Below are 13,045 nucleotides of genomic sequence, written 5' to 3' on the forward strand. Positions count from 1 at the left end.
CACCATGGCGCACCTGCATACTTTCACTTCTAAATGTGATTAGACGTACTCTGTAACGTGGAAAGGGTCAGCACAAAGTCCAGATCACCTCAGATCCGCCTACGTTCTCAAAATGAAACTGAAGCAGAGCACAGCCTCATGCTTTCCCTCTGCATTCAAGCACATTTCACCCACAATGAATGATGGTTTTCTTTTACCCTGGCAGATTAACTATTTGGGTTTGAAAATGAGCATACACATTTCCACCATCTTAATCTTTCCTTTTTAGAATGCCTACCAAGCTGCATATGAGGAAAGCAAATCCTGGTATTCAGGAAACATCCCAGATCCTGGAATGGTCAGGATGGCTCAGGCACAGAAGACTCCCTGTGATGTATGTGGTCTGACTTATGGAATACCTTTATTTGTCTGAGTTATAGTGTTCTAAGGACCTTTCAGTTTAGAGCAGCCAAACTGTCAATAACACATTACAAAAGGAGAGGGTGACATGCGTTGACTGCTATGTTGAGCCGCAGCGTTTAGCCTTATGAACACTGTCTATATATACAGTCAAGATCATCTAACAGTGTTGCTGCCAAGCTTAAAAATTATATGCAAGTGAAAATACTGTGAACTCCTGCAAATTACATACACAATCTAGGGGACAGTAACATCTTAAATAACTTTGACTGTATACTGTGTCCAACATTTTCCAGTGTTGCTACTAGTTATGGGCTTAATTTTTGTAGCCTAGGCAAGTCATGTCTCAATTTTTGTAGCCTAGGCAAGGATCTGTTGTCTTTCCGTCAACCTGAAGTGAGTGTTGGTCAAGCCTGTTTTAAAATTTGGACAGTTGTACCTACACGAGGGGATGCTAGTCTCAACTAAACTAGTGACTACAGGTTGCTCCTCCCTCATCTGGCGCCCTCTGGACCTGACCAGTCCCGAATGAGGCAATTTGCCAGATGAAGGGAGGTCTCCTGCCTGTGGCCTCCCTCCTCAGCCTGCTGCATCTCCCTGCCACTAGCTCCACACCCCACTGGCCCACTGCTGCCTCACCTCCAGACCTGGTGGCCCCCATATTGGCAGCCTGGCCACTGGTCCCTGCTGTGCTGATACTGGCCTGGCTGTGGATGCAGCCAGACTGCCAGAGGCCAGCTCCAGCCCTGGCTGAGCTGCTGACACAAGACACCTGGTCTCCGGCCCCCCCATCACTGGGCTCCCGTCAGGCAGGTCTCCCAGTCGCCAGCCCTCCTCCTAGTATCTTCTATGCCAGGGCTCTCTGGTTCAGTAACATCCATGGTCCTTCCAGACCATGGCTGTTGCTGGACTAGAGAATTCCAGTTTTGGTAGTTGAAACCTGTAACAGTAAATCTTTGTTCACAAAAATATTGAAGGGGAAGATTGTAAGCAGCTTCTTCCCACTTTGCACAGGAAATGTTCCTAAATTTTGAACTTATGAAATACATTTTATGTGTCAATTATTTTAAAATCCTTTAACCATGTCTAGCCATGCTGATGGGACCTGTGATTTCCACTTTGGTTTTTAAAAACCGTCAGAGTAATATAACCCATAACAATTAAAAATGTATATGTTAAAAGAGGTATCACATTAGTGGACTGAGGTTTCTTTAACAAAATAAAACTTATATTCTTTTTCTAGTTGAAATACGTGGAAGAATATGAACAACAGAAAGGCAAAGGTAGTTTTCCAGCTATGATTACTCCAGCTTACGAAATAGCTAAGAAAGCCACACAGCTAAGCAGTGATGTAAGTCCCAAATTACGTCTGTGTCAAACTTACTGAAGTTCAGTGAAACTTGGTTTTAAAACAGTTCACAATACATTCCATGGCCAACACTAATTGTAAAATAAATCCTGAAAAAGTGGAAAAATCTCAGATATGATACACTGACACAGAAGATTAGTAAACTAGCTAGCCTTGGAAGACTATCACATATAACAAGTGGAGCTTGAAACTTGTCTCTTTCACCAATATACGTTGCTTCAGTAAAAGACATTAGCTCCCCCACCGTGTCTTTCATGCGTAACAAGTGAAAGTATGGGCATTTTCTAAGACACTTAATCACATAATTCCCATGTTAAACTGACCATTTACTTTTACTTTTCTGTGCATGTAGTGCACCATATTATAAAATAGCAATTGAATCCAAAGAGATCTAGTGAAAATAAGAACCATAGAAATCACTTGAAAGATATTGTATTAGTTTCCAAGTACAGCATCCACCATTGCTGTAATACAATTGTAAGCTATAGGGTTTGGGATCATTACTGAATAATCTGGGAGTGTTTTTATTGAAGAATGTTGTTCACCCAAAACAAACACTTTAACCATATCCCACTCCCAGTGAGCGTGGAGTCTTTCCACTGACTTTAACAGGAGTTGCACAGGGATCATAATAGGAAGACAGTTTACTGTGATGTAGATAGCTACATAATCACAGGGGTTTTTTTTCTGTTTGCCAGTATTAATACAGAGATAAGGCTGTATGAAATACCAGAAAATAATTGTTTTTCCCATAGTACAGTTGTCTTTAATTGCTGTAATATTAACACCTTTGGCACTTGATAGATCCAGAGGGGATGAGTGAAACAATAGAACTGCTTAGCCAATGAATGTAATATGATGAGTAAAATCAGAACACACTATGACAGTCCATTTTAGTCAGCAAAACGGGCACCTGCCTTTGTGTTTACAGCCAAGGGACTTCTAAGGATAGAAAACTGTGATTAATTCAGTAGCTGAAACAAAGGTCAGTTCTTCTATTGCCTTTTCAAGCCTTATGGAAGGAGATACCCAGATATTTGCCAGTAAATAGTGTTAAAATGTCCTTTATATCTTCTCTCCCACCAGGTGGCATATAAGCGAGGACATGAAGACAGGATTTCCAGTTACAGCACTGTGATAGACACTCCGGAACTACTGCATGCAAAGGCTGGAGGGCAGCTTACAAGTGATGTAAGTGTAACAGGAGAAGAACAGGCAACCTATTTCAGTCTTGAATAATGCCCAGACCAGGTCGGTCGTGTGTACAAAACGAGTAGGGGTCTTTGGGGAAAAATAATGTGTGATCATGTAATTAAAGATTGTACAGGTTATACCTCTAAAAAGTGGCACTCTCTGGTCTGGCAACATCCATGGTCTGGCATCTCTGGACCAGACCTGGGCTGGAGCCTGTGGCAATGGGCTTCAGGGGGTTGCTGGAGACCTCAGTGGGATTTGGGGGCCAGTGGCCAGAAGCTGCAGCTGGAACTGGAGACCTCAGCAAGGGTGTGGGAATCGTGGCCGGGGCCTGAGCCCTCTGTGGCAGTAGAGGTATATGCGGCCAGAGGCCTCAGTGAGGGAACGGGCAATGTGGCCGGGCCAAAGTCCTCAGTGGATGCCAGGGCTGAAGCCCTCAGCAGCAGAAACACAGCTGGGGCCAGAGCCTGTGGCTGGCAGCAGTGGGGCTGGAGAAGGGGCTGGTGGGAGAAGGCTGCACCACCAGCATTGAGGCCAAAGGTCTGGAAGTAGGCCAGAGGCAGGCTGATGGCTGGAGGCATGGGACCTCCCATGGTCCAGCATATCCCTTCGTTCAGGACCAGTCAGGTCCCAAGGGTGCAGACCTGTACAGACAAGGAGTGTGGTGAATGAAGATTGCATAGGCAACCTTAAATCTGACATTTACCAATATCTGCAGCCTCAGTAGTGCACTCTTAATATTGCTTTTTTTAATAGATATAAATGTGCTTGCAATACCTGGTCCTAAAGCATCTTGCTATTTTGCAGCTGAAATACACAGAAGAGTATGAACACCAGCGAGGGAAAGGCAGCTTTCCTGCTATGATCACCCCAGCTTATCAGATAGCCAAGAGAGCTAATGAACTAGCCAGTGATGTAAGTGACAAAAACAATGTTGCTTTTGAGAGAGAGAGAGAAAAAAAGAGAGACTTAGAGCCTAATGCTTTTGACAAAATTGTGGCAGAGAATGTGACCTGTAGGATTTATGCCAGCCCAGCATGAGACCCGGAAGATTTCCAGCAATTACTTTTTGTGCAGACAGGAAAGTGCACAAGGAAGAATAAGGCCCTTCTATTATGAAAGCAACACTGTCAGCCTCTGGGGGCAGAAGCTCTCCCAAGCTGGACTTGGGCACAGAGGAATGAGAGAAGGGGCCCTAAGGCTCCACTTGTGCCTGTCTGATCTCACTCGGCTCTGCGTTGGCATACATGAGGCTTGCTGAAGAGTACAAGGTCCCTATTACAGGATGATTGGTTTGAGCAGAGCTCTAACCCTGCCCAAGCTCATGCTTGATTCCCCATTCCTTCCACTTATGCTGATAACTGAGTGGCACGAAGTGGGCCAGAGAGACCAATCTTTTGAGCATTAGGTTTATATGTATAAATCAAATGAAATATTCAGGACTGGCAACAGACTGCTGAACCCTGAGCAACATGGGGAGGGGGGCTAGGCTCTGGGGCCCTCCCTGAGGAAGGGGCAGGGCTTGGGTGGAAGGGATATGGCTAGGGGCTAGCCTCCCCCAGCCAGCCTTCATCACTGCCTGGACTGTGCTGTTCAGGACTCTGTCAGAGATTTTAAAGGGCCGGGGCCTTGCTGCTGCAGGACCTTTTAAATCACCGAGCCCAGTGGCAACTGCTCCGTTGTCCCTCCCCTTCCACCCCTCAGCAGACCTGGCAATATGGAAAGCCTGGCAAATATTTCTGTTGGCTCAGGGCCGGTAAGATTTCAGAATCACCCCCTCTCTCACCATTCTCTTGGGGTGTTATTAGGCATTGTATTGAGCACTGTTGTGAGGGGCTGAAAGCCCCTGCATTCCTACTGAAGTCCTTTGGAGCTGAAGTCATGCAGCAGCTCTCAGGAGTGCTCAGCACCTTTCAGGATTGACCCGCCGGGCAGCCAGTGTGGGCCGGGAAGTTTTAGCAAATGCAATTTGTCTGCCTTTGCCTCAGTGCCAAAATTATAATGTTTCTTAAATGTGTACCAGCCCCTCTGCCAGAAACAGCAATGATTTTAAAAAGAAGTTTCAAGGAAAGATAACATTAGCAGCCTCTTTTGAGGCTAAATTAAATCATGTGTCTTTCAACTGACTCATTAGTATCAATTTTGACACAGGCGGTGAAAGGAAAAATATATAGCATAGTGTGCTAGCTGCATGCAAAATGACTTTAGAACCAAAATGCAGAACGTTCTGGTTGTTAACTCATCAGTGAAAGTCACGGGGGATGCTTTAGTGTTGAAGTCAAAGGCAGATGAGTTCCAAACATTGAAATTTTGTTCATAACCCTTGATCTGTGGAGGAACTGAGCTGCCTTTGGGCCTAGTGGACATGCTAGTGGTCAGCAATTTTCAGAACTAGAAATAATTATTGGCAGACAAATGACCTGCCATAGAGCATTCCAAATTCAAGGAGATCAGCTAGGATGAAAGGTATTACACAGTGACACAGTACTTAGGTAAATTAGTGTTACCTTGTTTAACCTTCCAGTGCATCAGATGTTAGTCACTGCCAGAGGCAGCATGCTAGATATGACAATCTGATGATCTGAACTGATATGGCAAGTCCTAAGTTCTTAAAATATTATTAAATACAAGTAGAAAACTTAGCTTCTGAAGACTGGTTGCTGTGAAAAATGTTGGCAATCCTTTATTATTAACGTATGCATGTGATTTGATAATACAGCATACATGTAACAGGTTGAACTCATTTGGCTTGTTTTTCTTAATTTTTCCCCTTAGGTCAGGTATCATCAAAGGTATGAAAAAGAGATGAAGGGAAAAGCCAGCCATACAACTGGAGCAGCTGGCGCTTTTCCAAAAGATAATGTAGATCACTTTGATCAGGTATGCAACAACTAAGAACTACCCAGGCTACAGCTAGCTGTTAATACTACCAGATGCATTACACTTTTCTAATGGCAATGAGCTTTGCTGTCCCATATTGTAAACTTTGTTTCCCCACAAGACAAATCAAGGAGAGCAGCATGATAATATTGTAGTTATATGTAAATGAGCGTGTACCATTGGAAGTGTTTAAGAGATTAGAGTGTTAGTGGTGCAAAGATCAGTCAGTTTTACTGCATTATCCTTACTCTAAGTCATGCACAAGAGCTAAGTCTTATCTCATTAGCTGTATCCTGTTCATAGGTACAGTAAACTCTTGAGATACACGCAACTAAATTGCGTGTATCTTGGGTTAATGCGACTGCCACCCCTGACAGGAGCGTGAAACCGCTCCTGTCAGGGGCAGCAGCTATGAATCAGACTGCTGTCCCTGACAGGAGCGGAGAAACTGCTCCTGTCAGGGGCAGCAGCCTGACTCTTGCCACCCCTGACAGGAGTAGTTTTCTGGTCCTCGGAGTGGTGGGGAGGTGGGAACCAAGCAGCAGCCTGGCTCCCAGCTTCCCTCCGCTTGGAGAGTCAGGAAACTGAGTAGGGCAACATCTCTGGCTAATTTCCTGGCTCCAAGGAGTGGAGGGGAGCCAGGATCCAGGTTGTTCCTGGTTTCTGGCTCCCCTCCACTGGCTGCAGCCAGGAAACTGACCAAGGCTGCTGCCCTGGTCAGTTTCCCTTCTCTGCAAGCAGAAGAGAGATGGTAGCCAGGATGCTGCCTGATTCCCAGCTCCCTGCCACTTGCAGGGCCCAGGAAACTGACCAGCTGGTCAGTTTTCTGGGTTCTGCAAGCGGCGAGGAGACAGGAACCAGTCTGCCCCCTGGTTCCTAGCTCCCTGCCACTCTGGGAGCCAAGAAACTGCTTGGGCTGTTTACTGGCTCCTGCAAGCCTTGGGGAGCCAGAAATCAGGCTGCAGCCTGGTTCCTGTCTCCCATTGGCTTGCACGAAAATTCGACTTGCGCATGGGTTGCAGAAACACAGCCCTCACGTAACTTGAGGGTTTACTGTACATGCGTTTGTATTATGGTACCATTTCTCTGCTGTCCTCGAACATAATGCTTATTTTGGGAGACTTTCCAGGTTCTCCAGGAGAGAGGCGCATGTTCAAATGGGAAAAAATGTGAAAAGAGAATGAAGGGGTAGAAAGAAGAGAGTTAGGCAGGTTCTCAATGCCAGCATGTCAGAAAATCGGAGACACTTTGTAGATTTAAATATCTGCAAGTGGTACTTAAGATCCTACAAGGTCTCTCAGACCTTGGCTGTAACAGGAATGGTATTTTTACCCCAATGAGCTATATCTGTTGTGTAATGAGAACAAACAGGCTTTCTTTCAATCATAGTCTTAACTGTATGTCTTGAACCAGATAGCCTAAGTGTCTTAACCATGAGAAAGAGGATGGATCACTTGCTAATTGCCTGGTCAATTCATTTCCTCTGGGGCACCTGTCATTGGCCACTGTCAGAAGACAGGATGCTGGGCTATGTGGACATTTGATCTGACTCAGTATGGCTGTACTTATGTTTTTATGTGACTCAGTCTTCTTTTGTTTTGTTTTTTGGCCTCAAAAAGTTGGGGTGAAATTTGGAAGGTCTATTCATCTTCTCTGTACTGGAGACCTACTATCTTGAGAATATCTAATAATTACTTGCACTTACTTCCATTGCAGCACAAATAAAGAGGCCATAGAGAAAGTTTACATTGTGGCAAGTATCAGAGAGGTGGCTGAGTTCAAAAACAATAAGAAGGTCTTGGGCACCATATAGTCTAACAGATAATTTGGAGCATAAGCTTCTGTGGGCAAAGACCTGCTTCGTCAGTCTATTAGTCTATACGGTACCCCAGGCCTTCTTGTTGTTTTTACATTGTGGGTGATTAAATATCTCTATTCTAGTATGAAATGAACAATCTTTACAAAGAAATGGTAGTTGTGAACTGTCCATGCATGCTGCAGAGATTGGGAATCTCAGAAAAGTCATTAATAATCCACTTGAATAAACTGCCTGAATTTGCTGCAGGATTATATGGATGAATATGAAGAGCATAGAGGGAAAGGAAGTTTTCCTGCTATGATCACTCCAGCTTATCAAAACGCCAAGAAAGCAAATGACCTGGCAAGTGATGTAAGTAAGAAGCATGAAAAATCAATACAACACATAAACAATTAAAAATGTCAGTTTGTCGAAGTAGCAATTGGAAGTAGAATGCTACAATTAAATTAGAAAAACAAATACAATTTAATCAGAGAAGACCAGGTGGCTCTGGGAGGTAGATGATGTATGTTATCACCAATGCAAACTGTGTCATTAGTACAGGTTGAACCTTTCTAGTCTGGCACCCTTGGGCCCTGACTGATGCTGAACCACAGGATGTCAATATCATCTAGCAGCATTACCAACACCCCCACTGCTTATTGGGCTCTTAGGAGACATTTAAGGGTAAGCTAGAAATAAATACGAGCACAGAACACTGAGAGCTAGAACTGGTGGCTGTAACAAACTTATGGGACCATAGTAAACTTGACCACACCGTGGTAAGTGGCCATGTGACTAACTAAAATCATGTTGGATTATGGATGTTACTGGACCAGAGAGTGCTGGATTAAAGAGGTTCAACCTGTTGTTATAGTTGTGATATTCTTAACAATAACATCCATAGTCAGCAAATATATCTTAAATCACCTGAACAATATTTGGTTATTTTGATTATATTGTATCATATCTTTAGTACAGAGTAATTCAGACTGAGGCAAGAAAACAAAGGATGTGACACTGGCATATCTTGAGGACTGAATTCCTTATCTAAAGTATAGTGGTTTATTTGGTTTTGTATTTTAGTTGTAAGCTACAGAACAGGAACAGACTGAGATATAGCAGCATATAATTCTTCCATACAATCCATCACCAGTGAACCTCATCTCAGGTCTGAAAGGACCACCTCGAGTAGTCACAAAATGTGTCCATTGGCATGCCCATCCTTTCTTGTTCTGTCTTGTGTGACAGCCCAAAAGGGCTCTGCTTGGTGGCACACCTGTCCAGTAGGGAATAGACTGAACCCATGAACTCATGCAGACCCTTAAAAGCCAACAGATGGCAAAATCTTTCTGTCAATACCAAGCCGGGCCAAGCACAAGCAGCAGCCTAAAAGTGAAAGGTTCCATAGTATCCTATTACTTGAACTAATGCCTGGGAGAATATAAAAAGACTAAGACCTTCTATGCAGTGTAGTTATACTCATGTCAGTCCCAGGATATTAGAGAGACAAGGTGGAAGAGTTAATACTTTTTATTGGCTCAACTTCTGTTGGTGAGATAAACAGAGTTCTTTTCTTTCCTGAGCCTGAAAAGGGTTCTGTGTGGCTCAAAAGCTTGTTTCTCTTGCCCACAGAAGTTGGTCCAATGACAACTATTACTTCACCCACCTGTGTCTCTAAGACTGCCTGTGACAAGTGACAAATCCAGTCATGTCTAAGTCAAAAAATGACTATTCAACCTTCCCCGATTAAAGATGTCATTTTCATAGGCCTCCAAAATGTCCAAAATCAAAATTATATTTCCTTTCTGGTAATTGTTCTGGGGTTGCTTTTTGGTTGAGGTTGGTGTGTTTGATTTGCTTGCTTTGGTGTGCAGGGGTGTGTGGAAAGGGGAGCAAACATATTGTAGTAAAAAGCAACTTTTTTTAAAGTCAGAAAAACTGAACATGGATTCCAAAATCAAATATGAATAATCATAACATTTCAGTACACTGGAAAATATCTTGTTTCATAACTTGTGGGGCAGAATGTCAAAGTTAGGCATATGCAATTGCATGAGGTAAGGAGCCTGCCTGTGTCCATGTGAAAATAATGGATTTGTACGCAGAAATTAGGCAAAACACAGATATAAACATCCAGCCCCATTTGTGTCAATGGTAGAACTCTGAATCCAAATTGGCGCCGCCTCTGCCTCTTCCCTTTTTAAAATATCTCTTGCCACTACCTTACTGCAGGAAATCATCATCTCAAAACAGAATCCCTAAGAGTGAAAAATAAAAAATACTGTGCATGCAATAAACTGGTTTCTGAAGGAACACTCTAGTCAGTGGATACCCAGTAACTGTATAATTCTCTGGTAAACTTACATTATGCAGCTGAGAGTTGAATTCTTTAATGGACTAGCATATAAGCCTCAGTCAATTGCTAGGCAAGAGTCTGCTAGTGCTTATTAATATGAAGGTGTCAGTTCATGTAACTGAGAACCAGTGCTGTCTAACCAATGGAAGTAGTTTTGAAGAAAATACGTAATTGTGGAGAGGTACCACATGAACCAGATTACATAATCCAGGGGTGAGCAACCTGCAGCTCTGGAGCCGCATGCAACTCCATAAGGACTTCTTTTGGGCTCCCAACACTATAATTGCCAAGTATTAAAAAACAAATGAACAAAAAAAAACCCCCTCCTGATTATTTTTATAAATGGCAAATGTCTAAAAGCCCCAAAAATGAACAACTCTTATCTAAATAGCAAAAGATATGTGATCTCAAAACATTGGATAACTCCCTCTTTTATATGTGCAGTGCACTGTGGGATATGATATCGTATCTGTGTTTTGATTGTGTTGCTGATAGTCTTGATTTTGAAAAGGAAACTTGCGGCATTCCTTCTGGGAAGGGCAACAAGCATTTTAAGAAAGAAACCGGAAATTAAATGTGAAATAAAATTCGCGTAATCAAAGTGGAGTTGGAATGGCTTGAAAATTGGAAAATTGAAGATGAAGACACAATTTCAAACTGAGTAGACCCAATCCTTCCCATTTATATAGAGTTCTTCTAAACTCCCTTTATCTCTCACTTGCAAGGAGAAATTTGCCAAAAATAAAAAATGCAGATTTGGGAGAATAAGTAGAAAGTTTGTGAACATCCTTCAGTAAACATGTATCACATTACAAATCATTGTGTGTGCGCTGTTCCTAAAATACGGGTTACAAAAAGCATGGTTTGGCATTTATTGAGGACCGTCTCATATTCACATGCGTGCTCTTGAATGATTTTTTCTGAGTTTGAAAAAAATGGCTCTTCTTGCTATTTTGGTTGCCAACTCCTGACATAATCTGTGATTTCCTGTGGAGGTGATGTTAAGAAGTAACAGCCTATTATTAATTTACCTTTCCAATTTATTTAGCCTTTTGTTAAAGAACATTGAAACTAATAGAAATTAAGGAAAGCTCTTACTCTAACTCTTCAAGTGAATGGAAATGACAACAATGTACAAATATCTTTGATTATTTCTCCCTTTCATTAGATAAAATACAAAAAGGATCTTTCAAAGATGAAAGGGGCTGCCCACTTTCATTCTCTGTCAGCCGAAGAAAACTTAGTTCTTAAACAAGCCCAGAATGTCAACAAGCTTGTCAGTGAGGTAAGGAGTCAAAAAGAATTGTGGAGTGATAGGGGACGATCCCATACTCTGTACAGCTATATATGTGCATGTTTGGCAGGTGAGTTTCTCTGGCTAGGAAAGTAAAAATGTTGTTGTCCTTATTGACTAGCAGTGTACATGAAAGCAATGTGTGTGTAGTGCCCCTATGGAGAGAAAAATTCAGGGACAGATACTCAGCTGATAAAACTTGTCATAGTTCTACTGAAGTCAGTGAAGCTACGAAAAATGGCACAAGCTGAGGATCTACCCCTTGTCCTTCTACATTTTGAAAGCATCTCCAGATGAACCAAATAATTTTTCTGTGGCTTGAGCCACACTTTTTACGGCATGTGGGTTTTTTCCACACAATTCCTTTCTCCACGATACATCTTTCCTCCTTCTCCTTTTTATCTGTAAGGAGAAGAAACCAAGGATATACATATTATAGACAAAGGAGATTCAAGGAAGCTGAATTTTGTTTCAGATGAAGTTTTCCAAAATGTTTTAACTGAGATTTAGTGGATAGATTGTTGGACCGGTAGTCCAAGGACCTAAATTCTAATCTTACCTGTGCCACTCATGTGCTGTGTCATCTTGGGAGTCTGTTCATCTCAGTTCTCCCAGCTATAAAATGGGAATAATGATACTTGCCTTCTGTTATCAATAGGAAATCTACATGTGAATTAAAGAGAAGAATTAAACCCTCAGCATCAGTGCGGCATGTATGAATTGCTGCTGTCATATAAAAAAATCTCATTTTAACATATAAAATCACGTCACTCTTATAAGGAAAGAGAAAGCAGCATATTTCTGATTCTGGCAAACCAGATTATAAGAACCTAACAAAGTTCTGTGCATGCTGCCCTCAGGGCTTTCTTTCCCTTTCCTGCATTTCTAAATATAAATAACTTAGTATAATTCAGAAGGGTGTGTTATGGTGTTTCAAAGAGTTTTCTAAAGATTAGTGGCAAAATTAACCTTTGAAAAATATATGTAGACTGGGCTCAAACCCGATTTCCACTATCCCTGTGCATCTCTGTTAATGTACAGAGAATAAAATCAAACATCCTGTGAAAGACTGTATCTTATAAATAATACAATAACGTACCCATGTGATAGAGAACAGTATACAGGAATTCTCAAACTATTCTGAGTTAAGGCATGTTAGTTAATCCAGCTAACGGATGCAGTGTTTCAGGAATACTTTCCAGCTGCCCATAACTGTTTAGTATCAGTTGAAGTATGAGGACATAGCCACTCATATTCTGGTACTCCTCAGATACCAAGTGTAAACCTTCTTAGAACAAACTTCCCAAATATACCTTGCAGCGGTATAAATGAAATAATGTGTACGTCTGTGGGGGGATGAAACTCCATGCTGTATTTGCAAGGCACATTAGCATGCATTTATTTGTTTATAGAATTCTGCTGTGATAGTTATAGAGAATAAGGATTTTTTTTTTCCAAAATTGATGTGTTTTATTTTGGGTCCCTCTTTTTTGGGATCCCCACTTGAAAGGTTGCCAAGGGTACGTCTTCATTCCAGATGGGGGTGAACCTCCCAACCTAGGTAGACAGACTTGCAAGAGTGGAGCTCAAGCTAGCGGGCTAAAAATAGCATCAAGGGCTTGATCTCAGGCACTCAAGCGTAGGAGGGTTTGAGAACTCAAGCCTCAATGTCCACAGTGTTATTTTTTAGTATGCTAGCTTGTTTTCTGCTAGCACAAGTCTGGCTGCCGGAGCAGAGCTATTGAATGAAAA

General features: G+C 42.2%; 1 protein-coding gene across 5 annotated transcripts in view; it reads left to right on the forward strand.

The window, feature by feature from the left end:
- The window catches only part of NRAP (nebulin related anchoring protein), a 73,192-nt gene that overhangs the window by 8,737 nt on the left and 51,410 nt on the right, over positions 1-13,045 (forward strand). For 4 of the 5 annotated variants that reach the window (XM_074999134.1, XM_074999131.1, XM_074999132.1 and 1 more), the window contains exons 5-11: positions 269-373; positions 1,643-1,750; positions 2,855-2,959; positions 3,770-3,877; positions 5,738-5,842; positions 7,908-8,012; positions 11,168-11,284. In XM_074999134.1, the coding sequence (XP_074855235.1) occupies positions 269-373; positions 1,643-1,750; positions 2,855-2,959; positions 3,770-3,877; positions 5,738-5,842; positions 7,908-8,012; positions 11,168-11,284 (753 nt within the window). The remainder of the gene's footprint in view (positions 1-268; positions 374-1,642; positions 1,751-2,854; positions 2,960-3,769; positions 3,878-5,737; positions 5,843-7,907; positions 8,013-11,167; positions 11,285-13,045) is intronic. The other variant, XM_074999135.1, reaches the window with a different exon arrangement.

The sequence above is a fragment of the Carettochelys insculpta genome, chromosome 7 (assembly GCF_033958435.1).
Source record: "Carettochelys insculpta isolate YL-2023 chromosome 7, ASM3395843v1, whole genome shotgun sequence".
Lineage (NCBI taxonomy): Eukaryota > Metazoa > Chordata > Testudines > Carettochelyidae > Carettochelys > Carettochelys insculpta.